The sequence below is a fragment of the Amblyomma mixtum genome, chromosome 8 (genome assembly GCF_055824585.1).
Source record: "Amblyomma mixtum isolate Tamu chromosome 8, ASM5582458v1, whole genome shotgun sequence".
Classification (NCBI taxonomy): Eukaryota; Metazoa; Arthropoda; class Arachnida; order Ixodida; family Ixodidae; genus Amblyomma; species Amblyomma mixtum.
In genome coordinates this window covers 98,179,181-98,206,265 of record NC_143019.1, presented here as the reverse complement: position 1 = coordinate 98,206,265, position 27,085 = coordinate 98,179,181, and the positions used below count along the sequence as shown (strand labels likewise).

The 27,085-nt window shown below is 45.1% G+C and overlaps 1 protein-coding gene across 1 annotated transcript; it reads left to right on the top strand.

The window, feature by feature from the left end:
* The first annotated feature begins 5,971 nt into the window (after nucleotides 1–5,971).
* Nucleotides 5,972–21,361, top strand: LOC149333655 (uncharacterized). Its single transcript, XM_089558740.1, has 4 exons — nucleotides 5,972–6,087; nucleotides 15,351–15,454; nucleotides 17,700–17,783; nucleotides 21,057–21,361. Exons 1-4 carry the CDS (start codon nucleotides 6,050–6,052, stop codon nucleotides 21,218–21,220), a joined length of 390 nt encoding a protein of 129 aa, XP_089414866.1. The 5' UTR covers nucleotides 5,972–6,049; the 3' UTR covers nucleotides 21,221–21,361.
* The last annotated feature ends 5,724 nt before the right edge of the window (nucleotides 21,362–27,085 follow it).

Sequence of the window (27,085 nt, the reverse complement as noted above, 5' to 3'; positions counted from 1 at the left end):
TGCCCACAAAATTCTGTCGGACAACGTCAAAACTACGCTTGCTTTCATGGAAACAGCTCTCAATTTCGCTATATAATCTTAGGCTGTATAACTATCAATCAAAAACTTGATTGGAAGCCAAATATATTAAATCTATCAGGTGATTATAATCACATTCTTGTGCAGTCCACCTACACAAACCACACCGACATATCTATGAAATATTCTAAAATCAACATCCGCCTGACTACACCCACTGCAGGAAGTCATCCACCAAATCTCTCCCGTTAATCTTGTCCTAACCCCGCAGATTTCGTAATCTCATCTATTAACCTAGCTTTCTGCCACCCCCTGGTACACTTCTCTTCTCTTGGAATCCAGTCTATTGCCATTAAGGATGATCGGTTACCTCGCTTCGCATTACATGTGATGACCAAGCCCATACCTTCCTCTGATTTCGCCTAGGAAATCATTAACCAGCGTTTCATCTCTGACCATTTCTAACCTCTTCCTATTATCAGTGGAAGCTTACTAATATCCCTCAAGAGGAAAGTATCTAACAGCTGTACTCATCGGTACTCACCTTTAGGGCAGAAATGTGGCGGCTAAAGAAACGGGTTCAACGTAAAGCACAGGTCAGCAGGCTAAAGAAAAAAAAATGATAGCAGTAGCGTCAAGAGAAAGAAAGATTTAAAATAAAAGGTCAAATTCTACAAAAATCAGTCTGAATAGATATCTTAGACAGAGCAAATCTTCATCACGTGATGACATAGAGGTGATTCTCGAGAGCGCGAATTCATTGCATCGCGCTGATATTATTCTCTTTCGTCAACAGAGAGCTTGAGCATTTCCGGCTAAATAGAAAGACGGCGATGGTGGCACGGAACATACCTGAGATGGCCCGCCGTGGTGGGTCAGTGGTTATGGTGCTCGCCTACTGGCCCGAAAGAAGCGGGTTCATTTCATTTCATTTCATTTTATTACCTTAAAGGCCCCTTAAAAGGGGTGTTACATAAGAGGTGGCAAGAGTAAAAGCACAAATTCACAATGACAGGAAAATATCTACGTTATCAGTGAAAAGACTTGGGCAAGTGATGATGGCAACGTTGTTCGGAAGGCCGTTCCAGTCTGCGGCTGCACGAGGAAAGAAGGAATTAGAAAAAGTAACGGTGCGTGATCGTGGACGGGCAACTTGCAGACGATGGCTGGTGCGGTGAGATATGCGTGCGGGTGGAAGAATATAAGGTGCGATGTGCATAGGGCTGTGGAAGAATTTGTGAAATAAAGAGATGCTGGCAATGCGACGGCGGAGCGATAAGGGTGATAATCCGGATGCTGTTTTTAAGGACGAAACACTGATGTCATAAGAGTAGGATGAATGAATGAAACGAGCTGCGCGATTCTGAACAGATTCGAGGGCATTGATGAGATATGCTTGATGAGGATTCCAGATGGGCGATGCAAATTCTAGTTTGGACCTGACTAATGACTTGTAAGCTAATAACTTGACATGATGGGGAGCATGATGAAGATGGCGCTTTAGGAAACCTAATGTCTTGTTTGCTGACGATATTAGTAACATGCAGGCTCCAAGAAAGATCGCTAGAGATAGTTATGCCTAGATACTTGTATGATTGAACTAGTTGTACGGGAACTTCAGATATTACGTAAGAGAAGGTTAAAGGATTACTGCGACGGCTAATGGACAAAAGATTACACTTACGTGGGTTAAGTTCCATTAGCCATTTATAACACCACTCCTGAACGGCATTAAGGTCATTTTGAAGAGAAGATTGGTCAGCGGTGGTAAGAATAGCACGATAAAGTACACAGTCGTCAGCGAACATGCGTATGTTAGATGTTACATTTGAAGGCAGATCATTAATGTATATAAGAAACAGTAGTGGGCCAAGCACAGATCCCTGTGGGACTCCCGACGTTACTGGGAGTGAGTTAGAGTTCTTATTGTTAACGGAGACAAACTGCGAACGATTAGTCAAAAATTCTTCGATCCACTTCAAAATATGGGGGTGCAAATTTAATCGAGAAACTTTTATCAGCAGGCGTTTATGGGGTACTTTATCAAATGCTTTGGCGAAATCTAGAAAAATGATATGAATCTGTAGATTAGAATCAAGGTTAGCACGCAGGATCATGAATGAATGTGGCAAGTTGGGTCTCGCAGGAGTAACCCCGGCGAAATCCGTGCTGAGCAGAATGGAAGAAGTTATTCGAATCAAGGAATGCCATGATGTGGGTATAGATGACGTGTTCCATGATTTTGCAGGGAATACTAGTTAGAGAGATGGGGCGGTAATTAAGCGGCGAGTTCTTGTTACCTGATTTGTAGACTGGAACGACCTTCCCTTTTTTCCAGTCTATGGGCAGATGACCTGTGAAGAGTGACTGAGCGAATAACAAGCACAACAGAGATCAACATATATCTTTGGTATTAATCAGTATTTTAGCGTTGATATTGTCAATTCCAGCAGAGGATGATATTTTATGTTTTCTATTAGTGACAAAATTTCTGCAGAAGAAAATATAAGAGGAGGCATAGTATCTTGAATAATTGGGGGGTTTGGAGGAAATGTCGGCTCTGTTTCATTAGTAAACACGGATGAGAAGGCTGTGTTGAACATGTTGGCGCATTCAGTTTCAGAGACATTTGCACCCGAAGCATCATTGAGGGAAACAGTGCGTGTGTGCTGGGGGTTAATGACTTGCCAGAACCTACGGGGGTTAGTTGACAACATTTTAGGCAGATCGGAGTTAAAAAAGGTGCGTTTGGCTTCACGAATACTTGATAAATAAGTTTTTTCGGCTGCATAATATTTGTTCCAAGCGTTCTGACTAGGAAGCAACTTGGCTGATCGGAAAAGACGCTTCTTTTTATTTTCGAGACGTTTGAGTGTGTTTGTGAACCATGGGTTTTGAGGGTTATTTCGTATATTTATGTTTGGAATAAACCTGTCGACCAAATCTTTGATTTTTCTCTTCGATCCCGGTCCCGGTTCGATCCCGGTCGCGACGGTCGACTTTCTATTGAGGCGAAATTGTAGAGCCCATGTACTGTACGATGTCACTGCACGTTCAAGAACCCCAGGTGGTCGAAATTTCCGGAGCCCTTCACTACGGCGTCTCTCATAGCCTGAGTCGCTTTGGGACGTTAAACCCCATAAACCAAACCAAACATACATGACATACTCCTTACCACAGATATCTCTCTATAAACACCTGGCGATCTCTCTCGGAGACTGGGCTTTCTGATTGGCTCAGTGTTTAATGTTATAACTTAAGAAGTAAATACCCAGATTTCAGTTTTATGCGCACATAGTCTTAAGGTAAGATTGAAAGAATAAATAGGCTGGATACTATTTTTCGTGTGTTTTCATTCCGCGGAGGCTGCAATGTTCAAACGCCGCAACTTAGCACTTGTGAACTTAGTTGAAATGAAAGTGCATCGATAATTACTAACGTACATTTGACAATTTATTGTGCCGCTTATTGAAGAAAGTGCGATATAAAGATGATGATACGAAGCACGTGAAGGTTGAAAATAAATCTTTCTAGAAGACCACAACTAATCCCTCTTTGACAGTCCTCAAGAAAAAGTACGTATTAGAGCTCATGAGTAGCTTACATTTGCCACTCCTCTGGATAAAAAGATAACAGCTATAGGCGTAAGGGCAAAGCGCTTCTCTGCATTGTTTCGTTGGCCGCGGCACATCAATCACTGCATTCTTTACGACGCTTAGGCCACGTGTATCCAACCTGTGGAGCTGCCGTCAAGTCAACGCTATCCCTCGAGAAAAATGAAAATACTGACTGATCGAGCTCGCTGACTGCCAATTCTCGATTATTTTTACATTTTTCTTAAACGACCGACGTGCCATCGTTTTAGCAGCATATATATACCACCAAAAGATAGCATTCCTGCAGTTCTCACTTCTACACTGTAGCAGTCGGGTGAACGCTTCAGTCAGCCGCAAAGAGAGAATGTTTTCATAGCGCATTCTGCTATTACAATGCCCTGGCTTATTCTTAAAGCCGCGGTTTTTCTTGGGATAGCGGTTCCCTTCATGGGAGTCGATGGTCAAGCGGAAACATCTATTGACATGGAAACCATGGCCGAGAACAATCAAGACGTCTCCAGGGTAACTTTCAGGCGAAAATTTCATTGATTTCAGCGTTAGTACATCAACATTAGCCCAAAAAAATGTTTTCTGCGCTATATATTTTACTCTGGAAGCCGCGTACTATTGTAGTGCTTCACATTTTGAGCTGAAATGGAAAGTTGGGCTAGTTGAAAGCTGCTCGTGTTGAAAATGTGGGCGCAAACAAAGAAGGCGCCCATCCTGTTGTCTTCTTTCTGTGTCTTCGTATTGTTTGCTCCCTCATTTTCTTAACATTTTCGTTTCAATGCACGGAGAGTATTCTTGGGGCTAAACTATTTTTAAACATTTTTTTTTTTGTGATGAGCAAATTATTTAATTTAGTGAACCCTCATGTTTTCTCCGGGTGATATTAACTACATACTACGTAATACACGTCAGCGCGCGTTAAGGAACCCCAGGTGATCAAAATTTCCGGAGCCCTTCACGACGGCATCAATCATAGCTTGAGTAGCTTTGGGACGCTATGCCCTCATAAACCATAATCGATAAGTACAGCTCTAGTTCAGATTAATGAATTTGAGGCTCCTGGCAAGGCTACGGGCGTGCTCTACCCGACTAGCCGCTATTATATTATTGTACTCAAGCACTAGCGCATCGGGGATAGCATTCGCGTTATGGCTGGTCTCGGCTGATTGCTCCGGGCGAGAACCTTCGACAAACGCGACGGCTCTTTCTAAGCTTGAAAACATTGGCTCCTCGTTTGCCGGTTAAATCTTTCGCTGAGCTCCTGCAAGGCGTTGTTCTTCTATGCGACACACGCGAGCTTCAAATGCAAGCCGAAACTCCAAGGCAGCCAGCTAATCATAAGTGCTCCCTGGCCATGAAGTTTTCGGTGCCGAGGATATGCTGCAATACATATCTGAGCCGCAAAGCAGGCAACTTCGAGACGGCTTATGAGGAGTGTTGCCACGACACTAGTCTTTGCAAAGGTCAAAACAGGGGATTGCATTCTCTGCGGGGGCTGCGTCAGTTTGCGCAAAGCAGCAAAACAACTTTAAACCTAGAGTGTTAAGCAGCATCTAGGTTAATAGCAGTCATTAGGAAAGAATATACGCAGTACCACTCTCAAACTAGGGGGACACGTGGACAGTGCTGTGGAAGAAGTAGTGAAAGGTGCAACACAAGCCGCATAACAACGCCATGACTGAGTTGCGCTTCTATTGTCGTACACAATGCTTTCTCGAAGGGTCCGGCACTTTGACCGGAGGAGTGCTGGATCTGTACTGGCCGTGGAGTGCGCTTTATGATGGAGGTGAAACAGTTGAGTCATGGTTTTGAAGTGCTTCATCAGTTCATGTTAATGAAAATCAGGTGGTCGCAGCTTATCTTGAGCATTCATTAATTTCTCTCTTCCTTCTTTCATTTCCTCCATCCCAGCGCAGTCCAACTTATTCCGTGAGAACTGGCTGATGCTGTCAGCAATTGATAAGCCAGGAAGTTCGCACTTTTGGGTGAGGGAACGAAAATGAAAAAAGTCAGCAGGCCGTGAAGCAATTTTCATCTCCATTTTATTTTAATGTGTCTCTAGAACAGGACAATTTATACCATGGAGCCTTTACTACAAATCAGTGCATACTCAGGGCATTGACTGCTGCCAGAAAATTATGGGGTTTACGTAACTCTCGGCTGGACCGAGCGATTGTATCCATGGCATAACTTGTGCTGATCAGCGCACCTTCATGTCATGGCAATCAAATTTCTCATTTAGGCTGGGCTTTAAAAAAAATTTTTTGCACTACGTTAGTGGAAAGGAATAAAAGCCATCTGTATTTTCTTTTCAGGCATTTAACTTCTCATCGGACTATTGGCTCTATGCCGTGAATTTTCCAAGATATTATACAAAAGGAAGAAACTGCACACTTTTTCACATAAAAGAGCTGCGTGAAGATCGCATGAACTACTCAAGTCACTACCTCGAGAATAACACCCGGTAAGTTATGCATTAACCATAATGTAATACTTTATCTTGGCAGGTTGTTTTTTTTTCCATCCAGCTAAAAGCATATTTCGCGAAGTTGGGGCAAAATGGTGCATAGCGAACATAAGAAGGAAGGCCTTACATGGTTAACTAAATCAGCAATTAGTTCTTGAATGTTGTGGCTATTAGTAACGTATTTTCTCGGAATAGTTAGTTATGAATGCTTAATTTCAAATGGGGAGCTACAAGAAGTCACGGAAAGAGAGGATGACGAGCGAACACGCCAGTTGTCGTCGCACTATCGTTTTATTTAATTATTTATTTATTTTATTTGAACATACAGCTAGCACACATTAGAGGCCGTCGCAAGAGATGGACGTCATATACACTAAAATAACATAGTTCAAGTAAGTGTAAACACAAAGGCGATCGTAGTCCAGCAAGGCAATATGCAATATACAAAAGCTAAAAGAAAATGACAAAACAGGAGCAAGTCACTTATTTGAGGACTTAGGCACGTGAAAGGGAAAACAACAAACAAAGAAAAACCACAGTAACGAAAATGCACACAATTTTAAGGTTAGGGAGCAAGAAATGAAACATAGCTGCTGACGAATGATACTGTCGTGGGAAACGAGCAATAAGGTAAGAAAAAAAAAGCAAGAGTCAGATAAGAAAGTCAAGATGTCATCATAATCAAGGAAAAAAGAGTACAAGAGTACAGCGCACCATCATCGCAGTCGTTATTACAAAATAAAGCGTGATATGTTGGCAATGAAATCTTCACGGGAAGCCCAGTTGACAGCATCACAAGGCAGACTATGCCACCCACGGATTCCTTGTGGGAAGAAAAAGTAACTCAGTACATCGTTTTGAAATCTGTACTCAGTTAAGTGCTTTGGTGTTGTGTACTGGTACTGCGTGTGTTTGACTGCATTAAGTTTTACTCGTAACGATTTTTAGACCGCCATTATGCAGAAGGAAAAGAACCTTGAGGTGCAGTAGTCTGGCTCGGTTTTGTATAGTGGGAAGGTCGGCTTGTCTTAAGAGCTGTGTAGGGGAGTCATGACGGCGATATTTGTTAAAAATAAATATTACCGCTTTCCGTTGTACGCCCTCTAATTTTTCTACGTATTGCTTACGGAAGGGGAGCCAACATATTATTCCATAGTCCATTATAGAGCGAACAAGTGACGTGTATGCAAGGAGCTTAGTGTCGACTTATGAGGATTTAAGCGAGCGTTTAATCGGGTAGAGAGCTGCCAGAGCTTTATTAGTAATATATGCTACCTGCTTGTTCCACTTCAGATCCGAGGAAATTATTACTTCAAAATATTTATGTTTTTCCACTTTCCTTAACGTCTGCCCTTGTAGGTAATAAGGGAAGTATATTGCCGCTCTCTTATTTGTTGCTGTGATGAAAACTGTTTTCTCTACATTAATCGCCATTTGCTACGTTTCACACTATTGTGCCATGCTTTCAAGGGCACTGTTTAGAATTCCTTGGTCTGCATGGCATGCTATTTCTTGGTAAATGATGCAGTCGTCTGCAAATATTCTTACTGTTACGTTAGCGTTATCATGCAGGTCGTTGATAAAAAGAAGAAATAGGACAGGGGCCAGAACGCAGCCTTGTGGCACGCCAGACATCACACCGCCGCAATCTGAATAGTGCCCTTCAAAGTGTACATATTGGCGCCGCCCTGTAAGGTAGCCTTTCAGCCATTCGTGTAGCACTTTTTTTAAATGCTGATTTGGCTAGCAGTAAACTTGATAGTATACCGTTAAAAAAAGATCAATAATTGTAATACATAATTCATACAAGGTAAAGTGGATAGCTAACGCCTAAATTCGTAGGGTTATCCCTTGTCGCCTGTTTATTTTGTGATAGTGAAATCAGTATCTCATTATTCTAAAAACTGCATGAAACTACATACTGGGCAGTTGCACACTACTTTAGCATAGAATATGGGTCGTCACAAACAACACCTCGAGAAATTAGCTATGGTCGCTGCAATTTAAAGGGAAGAGATCATTACATGAAGATCAGGAGTTTTGTGGACGTGAGGTGGAGCGAAAGATTCAAAGCCGGCAAGATATTCACGCTTGATATTGTGAACGCGAAAGTAAGACACAAGAGCAGAAGGACGAAGGAACGCGGTAAGCACCTGCAAATTCGATGGCGCCAGGTATCGCAGGGAGGCAAAGCACGATGGGAGGTCTGTGAAGGAGATTGCATCTTCGAAATACGCAGCGCGAAAAACAAGACACAGACAAGGTGAAGACAGGACACGAGCTTACTTGTGCTGTGAAGGAGACTAGTCTAAGAAAAGGCTGCAGGCTCCACTTTGCGTGTCCAGTTTCGCAAAGCATACTAACGCATCCCACGTTCAAGTGGTAACTCTTAGGACTGACGACATTATTCATTAGTAACACCTCACTGAGCTGTGGCCATCAGGCTTGGTAGTTGAGAAATTCCCAAAATCAATAATTCTGCCCTAGTAAATTTGTAGGTGTCATCTTCGACCTCAAAATAGCACGGTTACATTGATTTGGGGCGGCAAACTAAAGGCTGTACTCTCATCTAAATAAAATAAAACTGCGAATTTTAATAAATGTATATGCTGAATTTAACATAAATGTTCAACCTACAAGATTTAGAGAGCCCTTGCTATGTTAACGCACGTCATACTAAAACAACCTGCGGAAATGGTGAGGAGTAATCAAGCGATCTAGGTGATCTCTTGCGTATATTCCTTTGCTGCAAATTGCGCTATAAAAATAGGTTGCAGCAAGCGACAGTAAAAAAAGAAAATTACAGGGCACAGCTTATCAGTTTTTCATCCTAATATTCCTTTCACCTTCAGGGAAAGAGGGTGCACAACTGATGCAATGGCCTCTATATGGAGTTTCTATGAACTCCAAAGAAAGTATGTGCACCTTCTTTTCCACTGACAACCCTGCAGTAGAAAAAAAAATAAACGGAATTCGTGGGTCAACCTGGTTGTCATGAAAACCAAAAAAAAAATGTATAAGCAATTACTGTCTTGCAAGGACGCTTAATTTTTTCGCCAATACAAAAGGTAATGCAGGTGTCTAGGTAAAGGCCTCGAAAAAGACGAAACGTGAATACTTTAACACATGCTTACCACAGGCTCTCGGCCTCCTGATATCTCCTCAAGCAGACTGATTTCTACCTTGAGACGTGTTCCCCATCTAAAAACCAAAAGCCGGCAGAGACATTTAAGACTGCTTAAGTGTGGCTAGACGGAAGCCCGGCCGCTCCCAGTGCGAACGTTGCCGGCGCGCCGCGGCGTGATGCTACCCCTAATTGAAATGTATACAGTCGGTGCATGGACAACCATGCATTAAGCCCGAAAGTTCGTCTTCGTGTGTCTTTTCTTTCTTTCGTACATGTCCTCCCCTGCTGCGCCATTATTCGAGGAGACTGATGCAATCCACGCAGATGCCAGTGATCCTCTGCGTGACTCTACGCAGCCCCCGCCGCGACGCTGCCGCACCACTCCTGATTTGCGAGCTAACTTCCGGAAGCCAGTCGTATCCGCACCGCGGTCCGCTCTTCGCCGTAGGCGTATGAAGCGATAGCTACTGGTCAGAATTGGTCTTTCTCTACGTAACATTCATAGATCCTTGGAATCCTCATACCACTCCTCGGGAAGTGGTGCAGCGATGAAGCCGCGCGCCACTATCTTGTGATGGCAGGTGTTGACACCGGTGGGACTTGCGTGACCGAGCTGACCTAAGCAACCTCCCGCGGTCAAACCTAAATTTCAGCGCGAAAGGCCAGGTTGAATAAGGTCGCAATCTTTTATGGGTGCGTAGAACGTGTTGTCGGGCTAGTTGGTTCGCAACTGCCATGTCTGAAGTTTTATGTTGTCTGAAGTTTTATGTCTTGTCACACACACACACACACAAACACACACACACGCGAGCACGCACGCACGCACGCGCACGCGCACGCGCACGCACACGCACACACGCACACACGCACACACGCACACGTGCACACAAGCACATGCGCACACGCACACACACACACACACACGCGCATACGCACACACACGCGCGCGCACGCGCACGCACACACGCGCACGCGCACACGCGCACGCACGCACGCACGCACACACGCACACACACACACACACACACGCCCGCGCGCGCACGCACGCACGCACGCACACGCACACGCGCACACGACTACTGCAACAGTGCGACGCAAATATCTTAAGCCCTGTTTTGTTCACGTCTTTCAGAGACGTGTTGTGTGCGTAATCTTTAAATATTTTTATGCATTTATGGTCCCTAGTATTTGGACAGTTGGTTTTCTTTTATTCTGTTTGGCTCTGCTTGGCAACATGTCACACTGTGTTGTTGTCAGTGCGTTATTTTCAATAGTGTAGATTTTTTTGCGCATCAGTTCTTTTTAAACTGCTGCATGATGTCAAATACGAGCGCGAGGCTTTTATGAAGCTTTGCTCGATGAAGCCTTTTCTTCGAGCTTCTAGTGCCGGGGTGATGTGTTGTGAATAAATCTTTCAATTCCATCAAATGTACAAAATTTCTTAACGAATCATAACTTTAGTTTTATTCTCCTTTTAAAGGCCAAAGATTGGTGCTCAATCTATCACATAAGAAAACAGATTTATTCTTTCCTTCTCGGATTTACTACGGTTATCATCATGATATTTCGAGTATTTCACGCAGAAGTGCCACGCTTGAAAACACTGCTTTAGTGCGTGGAAAGGCTCCACGACTACAGGCGTTTCTCAGACATCCCCGGGGTCATTGAAAGTTGTACGGCTGCGATTTTAGTTTTGCTTCCTAGCATTCCTTTTGTACCAATGAGAGATAACATTAGTCAACAATAATGTTCAATTAAAACTCGTCCCCATAGCTTCAGCTCAAACATATTGCGAGAGAAGCCCAAGTAACATCGTTGCGCAGTCACAGTCCATAGTTCTATACCTCACCAAAACTAATGTGTCTTCTATGGTGTGCATAAGTCACTCAATAGAATATAGAGCTCCTGTAAAATTCTGAACAGGTAAGGAAATGTTGATGCGCACCCATTATATTGAAAAAATGACGAACGGTTCCGCACTCCTCATTTGAATAAAAACCGCTGCTGTCAATTACAGGACGTGATACATTGAATGATTTTTAGCGCAACGGGGACACAACACAAGAAAGACGACAACACGGGCGCTTACTCCAACTGTTTAATCAAGAGACAGCATACGAAATATATAGCTCTCCCAGCGTATGCGCACGCGTACAAGGTACCCAGACAAACCATGCATCAATCTTATCACCGTAGGCGCGTCAAAAATTTTTTGCTCAGCATCATATCGAAAAACAGAAGTTTCACTAACACAGCTCAGACGCGCATTTTTGATATAAATGACTTCCAGAATTTCACGAGCCGTCCGATGTCTACCCCTGCCCAATATCCTCACCTCGCGGAACCGTGCTTTACAATTGTTGCAAGCCCTACTGTTTTAACGAGATATTATCTGCCGTGATACCAGCAGCAGCAGGGATCAGTTATAACGAGGCCATTCAAACTTCTCTGAAGGAACCTGCTGACGCAATGTTGCCAGGTCCCACCTTCGCTCAAAATTGTACGGAAAGAGGCTTCGGGCTTATGTGTCTTAACGCTGAAAAAGACATTTAAGGCCTCGCTTCCGCTATAAGAAAAAAGTTCCTAAAAAAAATTCAATGGATGTAGCCCAGTTTTTTGAGCCTAGCAATGACCTAAGTTTTGCCTTCTTTGTTGATGTGGAAGACCTGTTTTATTCGGTGCCGCACCCTGAACTCTTTGCTTCTGTTAAAGCATGCATTGATGAAAGCGGCGCTGTCTCTTTCCAAAATGCTGCTGGTACCACGGTAGGTAATTTTTAGCCCTTTTACAATTTTATCTTAGTAGCACTTTTATCTCTTTTGACGAGCAACCTTACTTGCAAAAGAAAGGCATCTGCATCGACTCTTGCGTAGCCATTATACTTTGCAACATCTTTTTATCATTTATCCATCGCTTTTTACACAATCGTTTTAATGATACTAACAATGACAAGCTCCTTAAAGTGTTCCGATGTGTGGACGCTTTTTTAACTGTTATTAAACAAGCAACGGACTCTGTCGACTGAGACGGCGGTGAATAGTATCTTAGATGATTTTAGACAACTTGTTAAAGGGCTAACTTTTACTTATGAACTACCTAATAATAGGATGCTTCCGTTTTTAGATTTAAAGTTTTTAGGTGGACATGTTTGCTGGGCTTATTCCCCTCGTGCTCAAAAGGGTCTCCTGACGTTTAATTCTGCCCACTCAAAGCTTGTGAAGAGGGGCATCGCAACCCTCTGCTTGGAGCCTTCGCTCCAGAAATCATGCGTGCATCAGATGCAAGCTAGCTTAAATAATCAATTGGACAGGCTTGCTAAAGCCGGCCTCCCTGAGTCGGTTTTGCTCCCTGTGGCGGAAACGCTCCTGAAGAAGATGAAGGCTAGCGCTGCAGAAATGAACCGGCGGGAATTGTGAGGCTTGTAGTGGTACCTTACATCCTCAAAGTCACTCACGGCCTGAAGAAAGTGGCAAGTCGGTTTAAAGTAGCGGTTGCATTCCCCCCCCCCCCCCCCCCCCCCCGCAAGCTTGCGCAGCTCAGCCATCACATAACTTGCGAAAGCCAAAAGATCGGCTGCCAGAAGAGGCATGGCCAGCGTTTCGTGAAGAGTGGCACCAGCGTTGTGTATGAAATTTTGTTGGCCTGAAGAAGATCCTATATTGGACAGACGGGACGATGCGTGAAAGACCGACTTAGGGAAAACGCAAGAGATATTGAAAGCAATGAAGGCCAGCGACTTGTTGAGCACTGTAGGGCTTGCAACAATTGTAAACCACGGTTGTGCGCGGTGAAGATTTTGGGCAGAGGTAGACATCAGACGTCTCGTGAAATTCTGGAATCCTTTCATATAAAAAATGCGGGTCTGAGCTGTGTTAGTGACACTTCTATTTTCTATATCAAGCTGACCAAAAATTTTTGTGGCGCGTACTGTGATAAGATTGATGCATGGTGTGTCTGGGTACCTTGTACGCGTGCGCGTACGCTGGGAAGGCTATATATTTCGTATACCGTCTCTTGATTAAACAGTTGTAGTAAGCGCCCGTGTTGTCGTCTTTCTTGTGTTGGGTCCCCGTTGAGCTAAAAATCATTTATTATGTCTGTAAACCAAATAGCTCAGCAGTTTAAAAATGTCCAGAACTTGTAAATACCGACGGTCGTAAAATGCGACTCGCTGAAGTATATGTTAATGAAATTTTGTAATGAGGAAGGCGCCGTTGGACATGTAAAGTGCTGTCTGAGCAATATCACTAGCCCCAAGTAGCATAATTCATCGGCCCAATATTGAACACATAATGGCGAAGGCCGGTCCAGCAAAGGCCCAGACCATCCATTCGCAATACTGGGCCGATTACACGTGCTGCTTGGGGTAGCAGCACTACTATTTCCTCTGCGAATATATTTAAAACACGTCCTACCAGTATTCACGTACGCCCGCTAATTACGGCTAGTGAGAATGCAAATATTATTAGAAAAATTACACGATAAGAATTGTATTTTTAACACTCACCGAATGATTTTCGTGAAAAGCCTCCAATAAATTTTGTTGCGTTACTAAAAGCGTTCTCTTGCTCTACTTAGGATTCTTTATATTAGAAAAGTGAAAATATTTCATTATCCGCAAAGGCGCAATTTCCCACGTGTAGTTTCAAGAAACATGCTTCAGCGACCGGAGGTCTCAGCTAGGCATCTTTACCACGCTCGATACCCTGGGGCGTATTGCGAGCTCTCCCTAAACATGAGTGGCCCGCGGGCGTTCAAAATTTCCTCCGGTTTAAACCAGGGAGATAAAAAGGGCCGAATTAAGTGATACGAAAGCATTACATATGCCATTAGTATAAAAGCCAATGTCCTCCGTCTAAGGCATGGACTTCGTAGGTCATGAAAACTACTTTTTACGCTGCATCAAATACTAATTTTATGCCTGTCAGCGCGGTAAATGCAACTACTCATGCCCATCATGCATTGCGAGAACAAAGGGATCTAGATTTTCACCCAGCAGCGTTCTACTCTTGGCCATGCCTGCATCAAAATTCTACGTGAACAAGTGCAGAATATTGGGCACCGAGACACCAGGTGACGACGCACTTTAACCAAGATATAAAAGGGCCTTCCGCTCGCTGCGTATTAATTGGCCACGGCAGTATTTGAAGCATACGGAACACTAATGCGTTCACCTACCCTTTGCAGTTTTACATATAATGCCCTTGCATTCTCGGAAGTATTCAGCTGTGTCTGTGCCGAATTTTTTAGCGAGGGTGGCTCTGGCTATGACTGTAAAATAAATCTGAGGAGACAATAACCGATGGTCCTCTTTACTGCATGACTTCAGGTTCCAAATCCCAAAGGTGGTTTCTCTGAGGAAGGTTCTTTATAGTGAGAAGAGCACGGGCATACTCTTTATGGGACCTATTTACTTACAAGCATTATTCCTTTGCGCCTTAACTTTTTAACGCGATCGCCTTTAGGAGCTCATGTCGCCAAAAATCCCGCGTTGGCGTCGTCGGCATCGTTAACCGTGAGTGAAAACTCCGCGCAAAATCCCAAGAGAAGCAACGTAAAGATTGACTGGTACACTTAGGTCACGTTACCTTACGACACCATCTAAGGCAGACTTAGAGCCAAGAATAAGCAACCCGAGTGTGATGCAGTGGGAGCACTTGCTGGCCAGCGAGGACGAGGAAGCGCAACGATTCCTTGAGCGCCGAGCCACGATGGCAGCAGTCAAGTGCGGCATCCTAGGCCAAGGATCGACCACTGCACCCAGTGACCCGTAAGGGTCAAGAACACCAAATTATTAACAATAAAGTTCCTTCCATCCATCCATCTATGTCATTCTCACCGCACTATATGCAAACTGCCCAACGTGGCAGGTGGCAGTTAAATTAATGACTGCTCTAGAGGCTCGGCAAGAGCAACCTGCATTGCGTAAGCCCCGCCGGTGGCAGCGCCTGCCATCACAGGGCTGTGGCGCATTGCTTAGCCGCTTCAGCACTTCGCCAGGAGGGGCAGGACTCCAGTCATCTGTAACTGTTAAGCAGAGAATGACCAGTTTTCCATATATGGGCATTAACAAATAAAGCCATCTTGTCAACCCCTATGGCGGTGCTTGTGCAACCTTCATTTTTTTTCACAGGCAGAGTATGGAGTATGTCGGAAACTTCTATAAAACACCGCTAGAGGGTGGTTCAGGAGATCGAGTGCGCAAGTATAACAGCTTCCGTGCTACCCTGACATCAGGTGTGTGGCTCACTTCATGTTTTCCTCTTCATTCAACTATTCTTTCTGCAATCTGTTTGCATTTCTCAAAAACGTGGCTCACTATCTCCCTCAATAAACCTGAAAGTAACGAAGCTCAATATGATGAAGAAGCACTAGTTGTATGTGTCAATTACTGCTTCGCTGAACGTTTCCGTGAGTGCGCATGTTATAAAATTTTTCCTGCTGCGCCAAACATTCCTTGAGCCAACGATGAACTAGCGGTTTCGAAAGAGTCAGTCTGGCTATCACTATTAACGACACGCAGGAAACTAAAAGCCAATGCTTCGGCTCACCGCATGAGTTTCAGTTCAGGACCTTTAGTGTAGCCAGTACATTGCGTTAGTAAATAATGCGTCTGCACAGCTGGATATTCGCACATTTCATAAAACCTTTGCTGTCCCTACAGCACCAGTTCTGCTCACTGGTCTTGCTTTAGGTTGCGGATAGCAGGCATTCTTTTCCTAAACCTCAGCAAAAATTTTCAGCAAAATGTTTGTGTCGTCTGCTTGCCAGCAAGTTTCTTTTCAGGCATTTAACTAAAAGAATCAACTTTCTTGCGTTCTCTAAGTGTATGTGCGTCTACATGCAGGGAGGGTAAATGGTGACATGCGACCAGTTTACTCAACGTGGTAAAGGTACATAAGTGGAAAAACATTTTGCAAATCATCATTGAGAATTCAGAGTGCAATAAGATAACAATGAGTTGAAGAAGTTGCCTCAAAAGGGACCATTCCTCTATTGACATTTACTATTGTTATAATTTATAACAAAAAGCTTGAAAACCAAGCATTTATGTAGGAGCGCCTTAAACAGTCTACCAGCTTCAGCTTTAACAGAGTCTGCTGAATGTTCTTACCAGGCTACAACTGACGATTTCTAATTGATAAAAAGTCACATGTGACAGTCCAATAGACTATAATTTCGGGTGTGTGTGCCCGGGCACAAGGCCAATTTCAGATTAAGCGTGCAGTGCCCAAAATTTTTGAACACCTTTTTTCCGGAGCAGATGGCTTAGGTTAAATGTAATGCACGGAAGCGCAACTACACAGTTAAACCGAAAATCAGCCCACTGTTTTAGATATAAGTGGAACATCTTTCACAGATTGACAATATTGCTTGATACTTTTGAATAATTTGAATTCCAATGTTATGCTTTATATACGTAATCCAAGTATTGTGATTACGGATAGGAACTTTATAATCAAGCAAATGAAAATGAAATTTCAGGGCCCTTTTCTGTAAGTGACGAATATTATTAACTTGTATAATGAATATAGCTACAATCCTTACTTTGAAAATGAATTGGGTATTATGAGCCCGATATAAAAGGCACATTTGCTGAAAAGCAAATGCGGAAAAAAGTTGCGGAAAAAATCGATAGTTGGCTAATGATGAAGAATGAAAATTTCGCTTATATTGAAAGCATTCAGCAGATACCACCTTTAACCCAACTGTGCCGCATAATTATAGCGCACCATGCCTGGGATGCTCACAGAGCTCTTAAACTCAAAGAATAAAAGTCTCGCTTGAAAGGTGCAAACAGATCAACTGCTTTTCCTTGGTATATGCTCACATTAATAGCGTGTTTTAAAACAAGAATGCCAATGGTCACGCAAGAAAATTTTGTTTCACCAATTTCAGGGGTGCGAATAAATTCTGAACAAAAGCAAATTTGTGCTATTGAAATAGGAAAAAAAAGAAGAGGGCAAAACCTGTCTGACCTGTCTTATCATCAGACAAAACCTGTCTGATGTATTGCAAGTAACAAACGTAGGATGATTACTGACATCAGAAATTGGTGTGCAAATGTATTTCCCTGTGTATAGCTTGAGTTCTATCGTATGTGCAATTTTGTGTTCAAAATTTTTGTTTATTTTTGTTTATTTTTGTTTATTGTTTTTTCTATGTTAGTATGAGTGTTTAGACAAGTAATGTATGCATATGGAGCTATTTCTCCACCTGCTGCCTGATCAGCGAACAAGCAAAATGTGCTTAGGCAGATCAGAATTTATGAATGTGTACGTATGCAGACGAATAAAATTTTGATTTGATTTTGATTTGACTGTTATAAAAAGTTTATTGGTGCAATGTTGTATTCTGATAACGACTGTGCGGTTATCTAGTAACATGTCTGCGTGGCACAAAATCAAGTTATGTGCGTTTATGTCATTTTTTCAATATCGGAAATTAAACATTTTTATTAATCCTTGTACACCACTTACAGAAGAATGGCATCCTCGGAACTACACGCTTATTTATTCGGACTATAAAAACTGCCTAATCCTTCGTGTGCTAGACTTTTATTACGGTAAGTGCTGCATGGTAGTCTAAAAAATTGTTCATCATAGGATTTACCTTGTGTAATGGTCCTTGTGGTGCACCAGCGGCGTTTATCATCTGGTGTCCAGGCTTGCAGCAATTTTTAAAATATCCTCAATTCCTGACAGCTTGAACAATTTTTAATGAAAGCATTTGAAAAGAGCGAGAATCTAAAACGTTATGTTAAGAAACATAGCTGTAAGTCCGTAAGTGAAAAGAAGTACTCTGAATTGCTTAGTTTCTGTATAGCTACCCAAATTCTGAATTGCTTTCCACAGAAGCCTGAAATACCGGAGAAATAATCAGAGAGGCTAATGCTGCTTGTTTTTTGTGCACCTAGCAATTGTTTTCCTTTTCTGCTTCGTTCGTGAGAAGTGCTAAGTATGGCTAAGTGGCGTGAGAGACTAACTCGATGCAGTTGTATCCAAATTTATTTCTTAATTAACGGAAAGAATAAGGGAACGCGATCCGAAAGAAATGGTGTGAGGGCAATCTGGAACAAAAAAGTTTTTTAAAAAGCCACATATGAAGCGGAGCTAACAGCACAAACTCAAATCAAAACAAATCTGTTTATTTTGCCACCTAGAAATTTCCAGATGAAGGGGTGCTGCAATAAAAAGCTGCCCACTGCCAGCTTCACTGGCCCGCAGCACCCAGTTTGGCACAGCGGCAGCATCCGTTGGCAGGACACACACGCATGTTAAAAAGAAAAATAACTCATGTACAGCACAGCACGCAATACAATAATGTCAGTCATCATTGGTAACTTCAAGCGAGAACAATCATATTTAAATAATATTGCAAACAGAGCAAAGCACAAAAAAAGGAAATAAACGTAGACATACACGCCGACCAGGAAAACATTCAAGTATCACAAATGAAATCAAACAAAAAATTGTATGTATTCATGGATATGTTACAGCACTCATGGAGTTCACAGGTAGGTAGCAATGCTCAAATTGAAGCACAATTAAAAAATATAGTAAAAAGGAAGAGCGGCTAATGCCAGTTTCCAACCTTCTATGTGCACCATGCTTTTCCTCTCCATATGTGTTATTTCCTAAAGTGTGACTTTCTCTCATCACGTGTGTGGGGTCGACTTCATGATTATATATTTATGCTTTGCTAACAAACTTTAAGTGATCATTTTATATCGTTGCACGCCCGGCGAATGTTCCATGCTTCTAAGTACCTACAGTCATGCCATCAAATCGTACCGAGGGCAAGTGAAGCTACTCTAAACAGAGTTGATCACACCAGAAGCGCCTATTCAGGGACCGCAAAAGCGAGTGACGAAGTTGTCAAGAAATAAAATCAACATTAAAGCAATGTCTCCTAAAATCCGTATGCAATTCTAGAACCGTAAGCGTACCAGAAGCATACAGCAATCATAACAATATATCATTCACTGAGTTATGAAATGCGCAAAATCTAATAGTTTGCTGATTACCTGGAAGCTCGTTGCTTATTTAGAGTTTACAAAAAATACAAAAAAGGGCAAAGGAACCCTCCTTTATCACGAAATGCATTACAATGGGTTTTGCAAAATTTGCTCGAAAGTATGAAATAATCACACCAGCAGAGAGGCGACAATGTGACCTTTACGGACGGGATACGTGAGCAAACTATGGCCAGGCTGGTTATGTACTCTTCATAGACGCTAATAAGAATTTAATCAAGTTGAAACACCGACATTCATACAGACAGTAAAACAAGGGCATATAGATGTAATATTAAAATAACCTACATAATCTCAATGCGGAATCGACAGCCACTGCACAGCTGCGCGAAAGAAATTGACGCAATAACAATCCAAGACTGCCAAGCCACAGCACACAGTTTCTTCACTGCAAATGAATATTATTCAGCATAGGCATCTCGAGGGTCGCACTAAGGGATTTAAGTATAATAATGGCTGATATCTTAGGAACCTGCCTCACCAAGGGGAATATGCCCTCTTACATATTCTAGTTGGCTCTATTTGCCCACTTGCTTCGGTATCTAGAGATCTAATATCTAGAATAACTAGAAAAACGCACGAAATAACCATAGAGCATGTCAAACTCGAGAGGACATCTTCTGCGGCTTAGTGAAGGCCTAAAACATTAAAGGCAGATGAGTGAGCATAACTGATATAAAGGAAACCAAAGTCAGAGTCAAGAGCGCATAGGCGGCAAGAGAGCTTATAAGAGCAAATATAAACTAGAACAAAATAGAAGTTCTGTCGCAAGAAGTAGCCTCAGATTCCAACCATGTCTCTCAAATAAACTGCCTTTTAAAAGCGGCGTGAAGCGCCACGGCATGCTTTGTTCGTTCATCTTAACTTAACAGCTTAACTTTAACCCAGGAGAAAATAGCAGAGGAAGCGCTGAACATTTGCGCGGTAGTGGAAGGTTGGCGAAAATGCACGATTTCAAGTTCTGTGGAAAACGGCTATGTATTGAAAGGAAGGCAAGAACTGTTATGTAAAATGACAAGGGTAACGAATAATTGACCAAGGAGCAACACATATGAATCATATCTTAGATAAGACCGCTAATAACACAGAAATGTAAATTGGCAACAGGCGACTGCGAAGATCACAACAATTATGGTTCCTTGATGTAACGGACTGGAATGCAGGAAATAGTTAACGTCGCTTGCTGCCGTCTGAAAATACGTCGGGTAGTGAGGGAAGGAAAACTAGAAAAATGAGGTGACTATAACTGATTTCATTTTATTTATTTACTCTCAGGGCGGATCAGCGATACACAGAGGAGGCGGTGACTCTCAAAAATGAATATGTAATAGTATAATTAAGATAAATATACAAATCATATTTGAAGGCGTCGGCTGCAGGGAAGGTGGTGACGGGAAGGTGTTTCCAGAGCGTGCTAGTCATTAGAACAAATGAATGGGAATAAAGATGAGCCCTGCAGCTTCTAACACCAACTTTTAAACGGTAGGCCATGCGGGACGAAAAATACGCAGGGATAAGAAAAGCGATTTTTTTAGGTATTCATTGGTCAAATGTGTTTTCTGAAAAAAACATTAACGAGAAAGACGGCAAAGTAAGGAAAGAGGAGGAATATTCAATGAGTTCTTCAAAAGCGCTGCATGAGATTGATGCACGATGCATGGTGCATCAGATTGCTATTCTGTACATTTAACGGAAGGGTCTGCATCGCGCAATAAATGTAAACATGTTCATGGTAATGTTGATTGTTTGTGAAAAATCAGTCTTTCTTGTTTAGCCTGTGCTCCATGACTTCTGATTTTGCAGGATATGCTTGCATGGCTCTTGTCAGCGTCCGAGCAGCGAACACTACTTCATTGCCGTGGTACTGCCAGCTCGAGAACACTACGGCCTGCAACGAGACGTGCATATCCGAGCAGATTTACCAAGACAGCTGCAACAAATCTGCACTCCTCGAAGGATCGTCTTAGTTGGTTATGTGCAAAAATCCCAACAGAACGAGCCTGCATGATAAACTCCTTCACACTAGCATCTATACAGATTTATTAATTGTAGCCAGTATATTTAGAATCCTAACATATGCAAAGAAATAAATATTTCTGAACAGGCTACTACGCCTTTTTTGTGCTCAATGAATGACACTCCCATTTCATCATGTCGATTCTTAGAAGTGCTGATTACATCGACACTAACTTGGAAAGTGCATGCTTAGCAGTAATTAGCAAAATAATCACGCATTATGTTATTCGCATTGTAATTACTGTGCACGTTCCTCCGCAGCAAAAAAAAAACTCGTTTATAATACCTTCGTTCAGACTTTGTTCGAATATGATTCCTCCATCTTGGTGCCATACTAAACAACTTTCATTTCTTCTCATGAACCAGTTCATAATAGCCATATCATTTTTGTTCTCGCAAATTATAACAAAACAAGTATTACGATAATGAAACAGCGTTCACCTTTACCGAGCGTATCACTCTGAAGAAACCTCACCCGTCCGTCTTTATTCTCTGTCCGTCTTTATTCCCTAAAATCTACATCATCATCCTGCACACATCCATACCATTATAGCTCCTATCGCTCGCCTCTTGTTGATCACGTCCAAAAGTTTGGTTCTACGGTTTATTTCAGAAACAATTTCTTGTATTTTTTGAGTCACTGACAGGTTTGTTCATTATAGCCACCTTCCCGCAGTTATGGCAGGACCTTTTGATTACGCTTATTTTCGCCATCTTTGCTTTAGTCATGTTTGTTGTGAAAGCATGACAATTTAAAAAAATGTTTATTTTTTCCATAGTTTAAGCTTTATTCAGACTTTTTGTTTCACTAAAGCTTGTTGTCTCTATTTCTGCACGCATTCATTAAACTGCGCTGTCCTTGCCCCTTATATATTGTCACCGACAAACGGTTGAAGAAAGAGACCAGGTTCTAAGTAGACGAGGTGGGCGTGCCAGCCAGCAGGAAGCTCGAGCGAGGAAGACGACGTTCTTCGAGCACCTAGAGTGCCCAAGGCTTGGCAAATCCCAGGTTCGTACGGTGGCATTGCTCCCCCTCTCTGAAGGGCACCGACTCGGTGCCGCAGCAGTGGGCAGCACGAAGTGAAGGGACGCTGAATGTGTCCGGCGGCAGCTGTAGACACGCCTGAAGCGCTAGCGGGCGTGGTGCGGCTTCATCCGGGCGACATGGATGACTTCGGAGGTCGGCCGCCTGGAGGAACGAACTGTTCCTTGAGGAAGAACTTCGTAGTTGACATCACTGACTTTGCGGAGTACCTCGTAGGGGCCGAAATATCTGCGCAGAAGCTTTTTGGGGCGCCCACGCATGCGGATTGGGCTCCAAACCCAGACTTGTTCGCCCGGCTGGTAACTAACAGCTCTGTGGCGGAGGTTATAGCGGCGAGCGTCGTGGGTTTGCTGGTGCCGTATGCGCTGTCGAGCGAGTTGGCGGGCGGCCTCGGCGTGACGAACGAAGTGGTCAGCACCCACAACAGTTGAGGGAGTACTGCTCGGAAGCAACATTGCGTCCAGCATGGTGGTGGCTTCGCGACCATGCACTAAACGAAATGGAGTGAAGCGCGTCGTTTCTTGCAGAGCAGTATTATAGGCGAACGTTACGTAAGGAAGTATGGCGTCCCAGTTCCGGTGGTCTGCGTCAAAATACATGGAGATCATGTCGGCGATCGTCTTATTGAGCCGTTCGGTGAGTCCGTTCGTTTGAGGGTGGTAAGCGGTTGTTTTGCGGTGACAGGAGCCGCTAAACGCATAACCTCCTGCGTAAGGGCCGAGGTGAACGCAGTTCCCCTGTCAGTTACAACGATGGTCGGTGCACCGTGACGAAGCACAATGTTTTGAACGAAAAAGTTCGCAATTTCGTCAGCGGTACCACGAGGGAGAGCTTTAGTTTCACAGTACCGAGTGAGGTAGTCGGTGGCGACCACAATGTAGCGGTTACCCAGCGAGGACTGTGGAAATGGGCCGAGTAAGTCCATGCGAACTTGGTGGAAGGGGGCTTTTGGCGGATCAATAGGCTGCAGTAGTCCGGCTGGCTTCGTCGGTGGCGTCTTGCGACGTTGGCACTCGCGACAAGTTCTGACGTAACGCTGTACAACTGCAGCAACCCTGGGCCAGTAGTACTTCTGGCGTATCCGCGCCAAAGTGCGGGAAAAACCCAGGTGACCAGTAGATGGGTCATCATGGCACGCTTGCAGGACTTCGTCGCGCAAGGCCGCGGGTACGACGAGCAGATAGACAGCTTCCGTCGGGTGGTAGTTTTTCTTATACAGAACGCCATCGCGCAAACAGAACGACGACAGTCCACGTGCGAAGATTCGCGGTGGAGACTCAGCGCTTCCTTCAAGATACTCAATGAGAGGCCGTAGTTCAATATCGTCTCTTTGGTGTTGAGCGAGGACGGACGTGGAGACGGCGCCGAGAAAAACAAAATCGGTGTCGGGATCAGCTCCGTTGTCCTCAACAGGAGCACGAGAGAGACAGTCGGCATCACTGTGCTTCCTGCCGGTCTTATAGACGATGGTGACGTCGAATTCTTGAAGGCGAAGGCTCCAGCGTGCAAGCAGCCCCGAGGCATCTTTGAGGTTCGCCAGCCAGCACAGCGAATGGTGATCACTGACTACTCTAAAAGGGCGGCCGTATAAGTACGGGCGAAATTTGGTCACTGCCCACACAACTGCCAGGCATTCCTTTTCAGTGGTGGAATAGTTCGCCTCCGAGCGTGACAAGGTGCGGCTTGCGTATGCGATTACGCGTTCGAGACCATCCTGCCACTGCACAAGGACCGCACCGAGGCCGATGTTGCTGGCGTCTGTGTGCAGTTCAGTGTCGGCTGACTCGTCGAAGTGGCCAAGAATGGGCGTACTTTGCAGACGAGTGCGGAGGTCTTCGAAGGCCTGTTGTTGCTCCTGGCCCCAGAAGAACGGTTCGGCATATTTCGTGAGGCAGATGAGGGGCTCAGCAATCTGGGAGAAGTTTCGCACAAAACGCCGATAATAGGCGCAGAGGCGCAGAAAGCGGCGCACACTTCGCTTATCGGTTGGCATGGGAAAAGCAGCGACGGCGGCAGTCTTATCGGGATCAGGACTTACTCCCTTAGCGCTCACGATGTGGCCCAGAAACTTCAACTCCTGGAAAGCGAAGTGACACTTTTCGGGCTTGAGGGAACGACCGGTCGAACGAATTGCGGCGATCACGGCGCGCAGGCGCCTCAGGTGCTCTTCGAACGTAGCGGAGATGACAACGTCATCCAGGTAGACGAGGCAAGACTGCCATTTTAGGTCGGCAAGCACGGTGTCCATCATCCGCTGGAAGGTGGCAGGAGCCGAGCACAGTCCGAAAGGGAGCACCCGGAATTCGCACAGACCATCCGGTGTAATAAAGGCGGTCTTTTCCCGGTCGCGCTCATCCACCTCGATCTGCCAATAGCCACTACGTAAATCTAGTGACGAAAAATACGTGGCGTGGCGTAGCCGGTCCAGGGAGTCATCAATCCGCGGCAGAGGATAAACGTCCTTTTTGGTGACTTTGTTTAGAAGCCTGTAATCAACACAGAACCGTAGGGTTTTATCCTTCTTCGCCACAAGAACAACAGGCGATGCCCACGGGCTCGTCGACGGCTGTATCACGTCGTCCTGAAGCATCTCTTGAACGTGTCGGCGAATAGCGTCACGTTCCTTCGAAGAGACCCGATAAGGCGGCTGGTATAATGGTCGCTGGTTTGCGTCAACAATAATGCGATGCTTTGTGAGCGGAGTCTGCCTAACTTTAGAGGTCGATGCAAAACAGTCGCGGAAAAATTCGATAATGCTCTCTAGGCATTGCTTCTGATGAGAGGGGAGGTTCGGGTTCACGTCGGTCTTGATGGGAGTGGTCGGTGCCTCCACTGATGCCGGGATTTTGGACAACGCGTGCTGTCCCGCGAATTCACAAAGTTCTTCGAAATACGCAATAGCTGTTTTGCCAGGCAAACACTGAGGTTGAGATCCAAAATTGGTCACCAGAAGTTCGGTTCGCCCACTGTTCAATTCAATAATGCCGCGAGCTACACAGACTTGCCGACCAAGGAGCAGCGAGATGTTGGTTTCAGCGATGCCACGAGTGCTGGGGCTGTTATCGCACTCTACGGTAACAAACATGCTGGCTCTTGACGGGATTAGTACCTGGTCGTCACAGACGCATAGCTTAGCCCTGCGTGGCTCGGTATCGTCGTCGACAGGGCCTTGGGTGGAAAACGACACGATTAGCTCCTGAAGATTGATGACGGCACCGTACTCCTGAATGAAATCCAAACCGAGTATGAGGTTCTTGGAGCACTCGGGTAACACAGCAAAGCAACCGGGGAAAGTAACACCGCGGATCTGGATTCGCGAAGTGCAGACACCAATCAGAGTTACGACATGGCCACCAGCTGTCCGGATCTGCGGCCCGGACCAAGGAGTTAGAACCTTCCTCAGGGCTGTGGCTAACCGACTGCTCATTACAGACAAATCGGCGCCGGTATCCACGAGTGCGGTAACGTCATGGTTGTCGGCGGATACCGGAATTTCGGCGGAAACCAGTCGGTCACAGCGCGTCGTTGATGTCGTCGGGTCAGGTCGTCGTTGATCGGAGCGTCGCGGCGAATGTTCGGGTGGAGGCTCTTGACACGTTCCAGTAGCGGCGGCCCTACCCCCGGAGGACGCCGTCTTCAGTTTTCCCAATGTGGGGACGCGCCTCTGAACTGGCGAGAGGACGACGGGCGCCCGGGCGAAGAGAACCGCCTTGGGGATGGCGATCGGGACTGGCGTCGCTGCGGGGTCGAGGACTGCACGTTATCAGCCAGGTACATCTCGATATCCCGTGGTCTTTCACCGTAGCGTGGTCGAGGTGCATCAGGTGAAAACCCCCTTAAGCCCATTCTGCGGTAGGGGCAGTGACGGAGAATGTGGCCGGGCTCCCCGCAGTGGTAAAAGAGCGGCCGATTGTTTGGCGTACGCCACACGTGCGCTTTGCTCATGGGGCGCCTGTACTCCTGCGGCACGGCTGGTAGCGGCATGGCAGGTACTGGCAGGGATGATACTGGCACGGGAACGACGGGGGAAAAGGCTTGCAACGCTGGCCTAGGACTTCGTAGTGCTTCGCTGTACGTCATAACGGAGGGCGCCGGGTGTGGAGCGGGAGGCGGCTGCACAGCTCGTCGGATTTCGTCACGGACCACGTCCGTTACGGCAGCGACACTGGCCTGTGGAACGTCAAGGCGAAGTTTCGCCAGTTCCTCGCGAACGAGGCTTCTTACAAGCTCCCGAAGCTCATCGGCGGGCAGCGACGTAGGCGTGTACTGGGAAGCGGCTGCTACGGTAGCCTGACGTCCGTAGTGCGCGCCTCGCTCCTGCAGAGAGCGCTAGATACCCGTTGCCTCCCTTGTGAAGTCGGCCACTGTTCTTGGCGGGTCACGGTCCAGTCCGGCAAAGAGCTGCTCCTTTACGCCGCGCATTAGGTGGCGCACTTTCTTGGCCTCGGGCATAGCAGGGTCGGCTCGATTGAAGAGACGCATCATGTCCTCAACGAACATGGTGACGCTCTCATTTGGCTGCTGCGACCTGGAGTGCAGAGCGACTTCCGCCTTCTCTTTTCTTTCACTGTTGCCGAATGTCGCCAGCAACTCACACCGAAAAACCTCCCAGGTGGCAAAAGAGGTCTCGTGGTTCTCGAACCAGATCTTTGCCGAGTCCTCTAGCGCAAAGTAGACATTCCTCAACTTGCGCTCACCGTCCCACTGGTTGAAGGCTGCCACACGGTCGAAACTGGCCAGCCAATCTTCAACGTCTTCAAACCTGTCTCCG

Excerpts from the sequence above, each read along its gene's own strand:
- LOC149333655 (XM_089558740.1), top strand. The coding sequence starts at position 6,050 with ATGAACTACTCAAGTCACTACCTCGAGAATAACACCCG. Across the intron at positions 6,088-15,350 it reads TACCTCGAGAATAACACCCG|GCAGAGTATGGAGTATGTCG; the intron begins GTAAGTTATGCA and ends TTTTTTTCACAG. Across the intron at positions 15,455-17,699 it reads CCGTGCTACCCTGACATCAG|AAGAATGGCATCCTCGGAAC; the intron begins GTGTGTGGCTCA and ends CACCACTTACAG.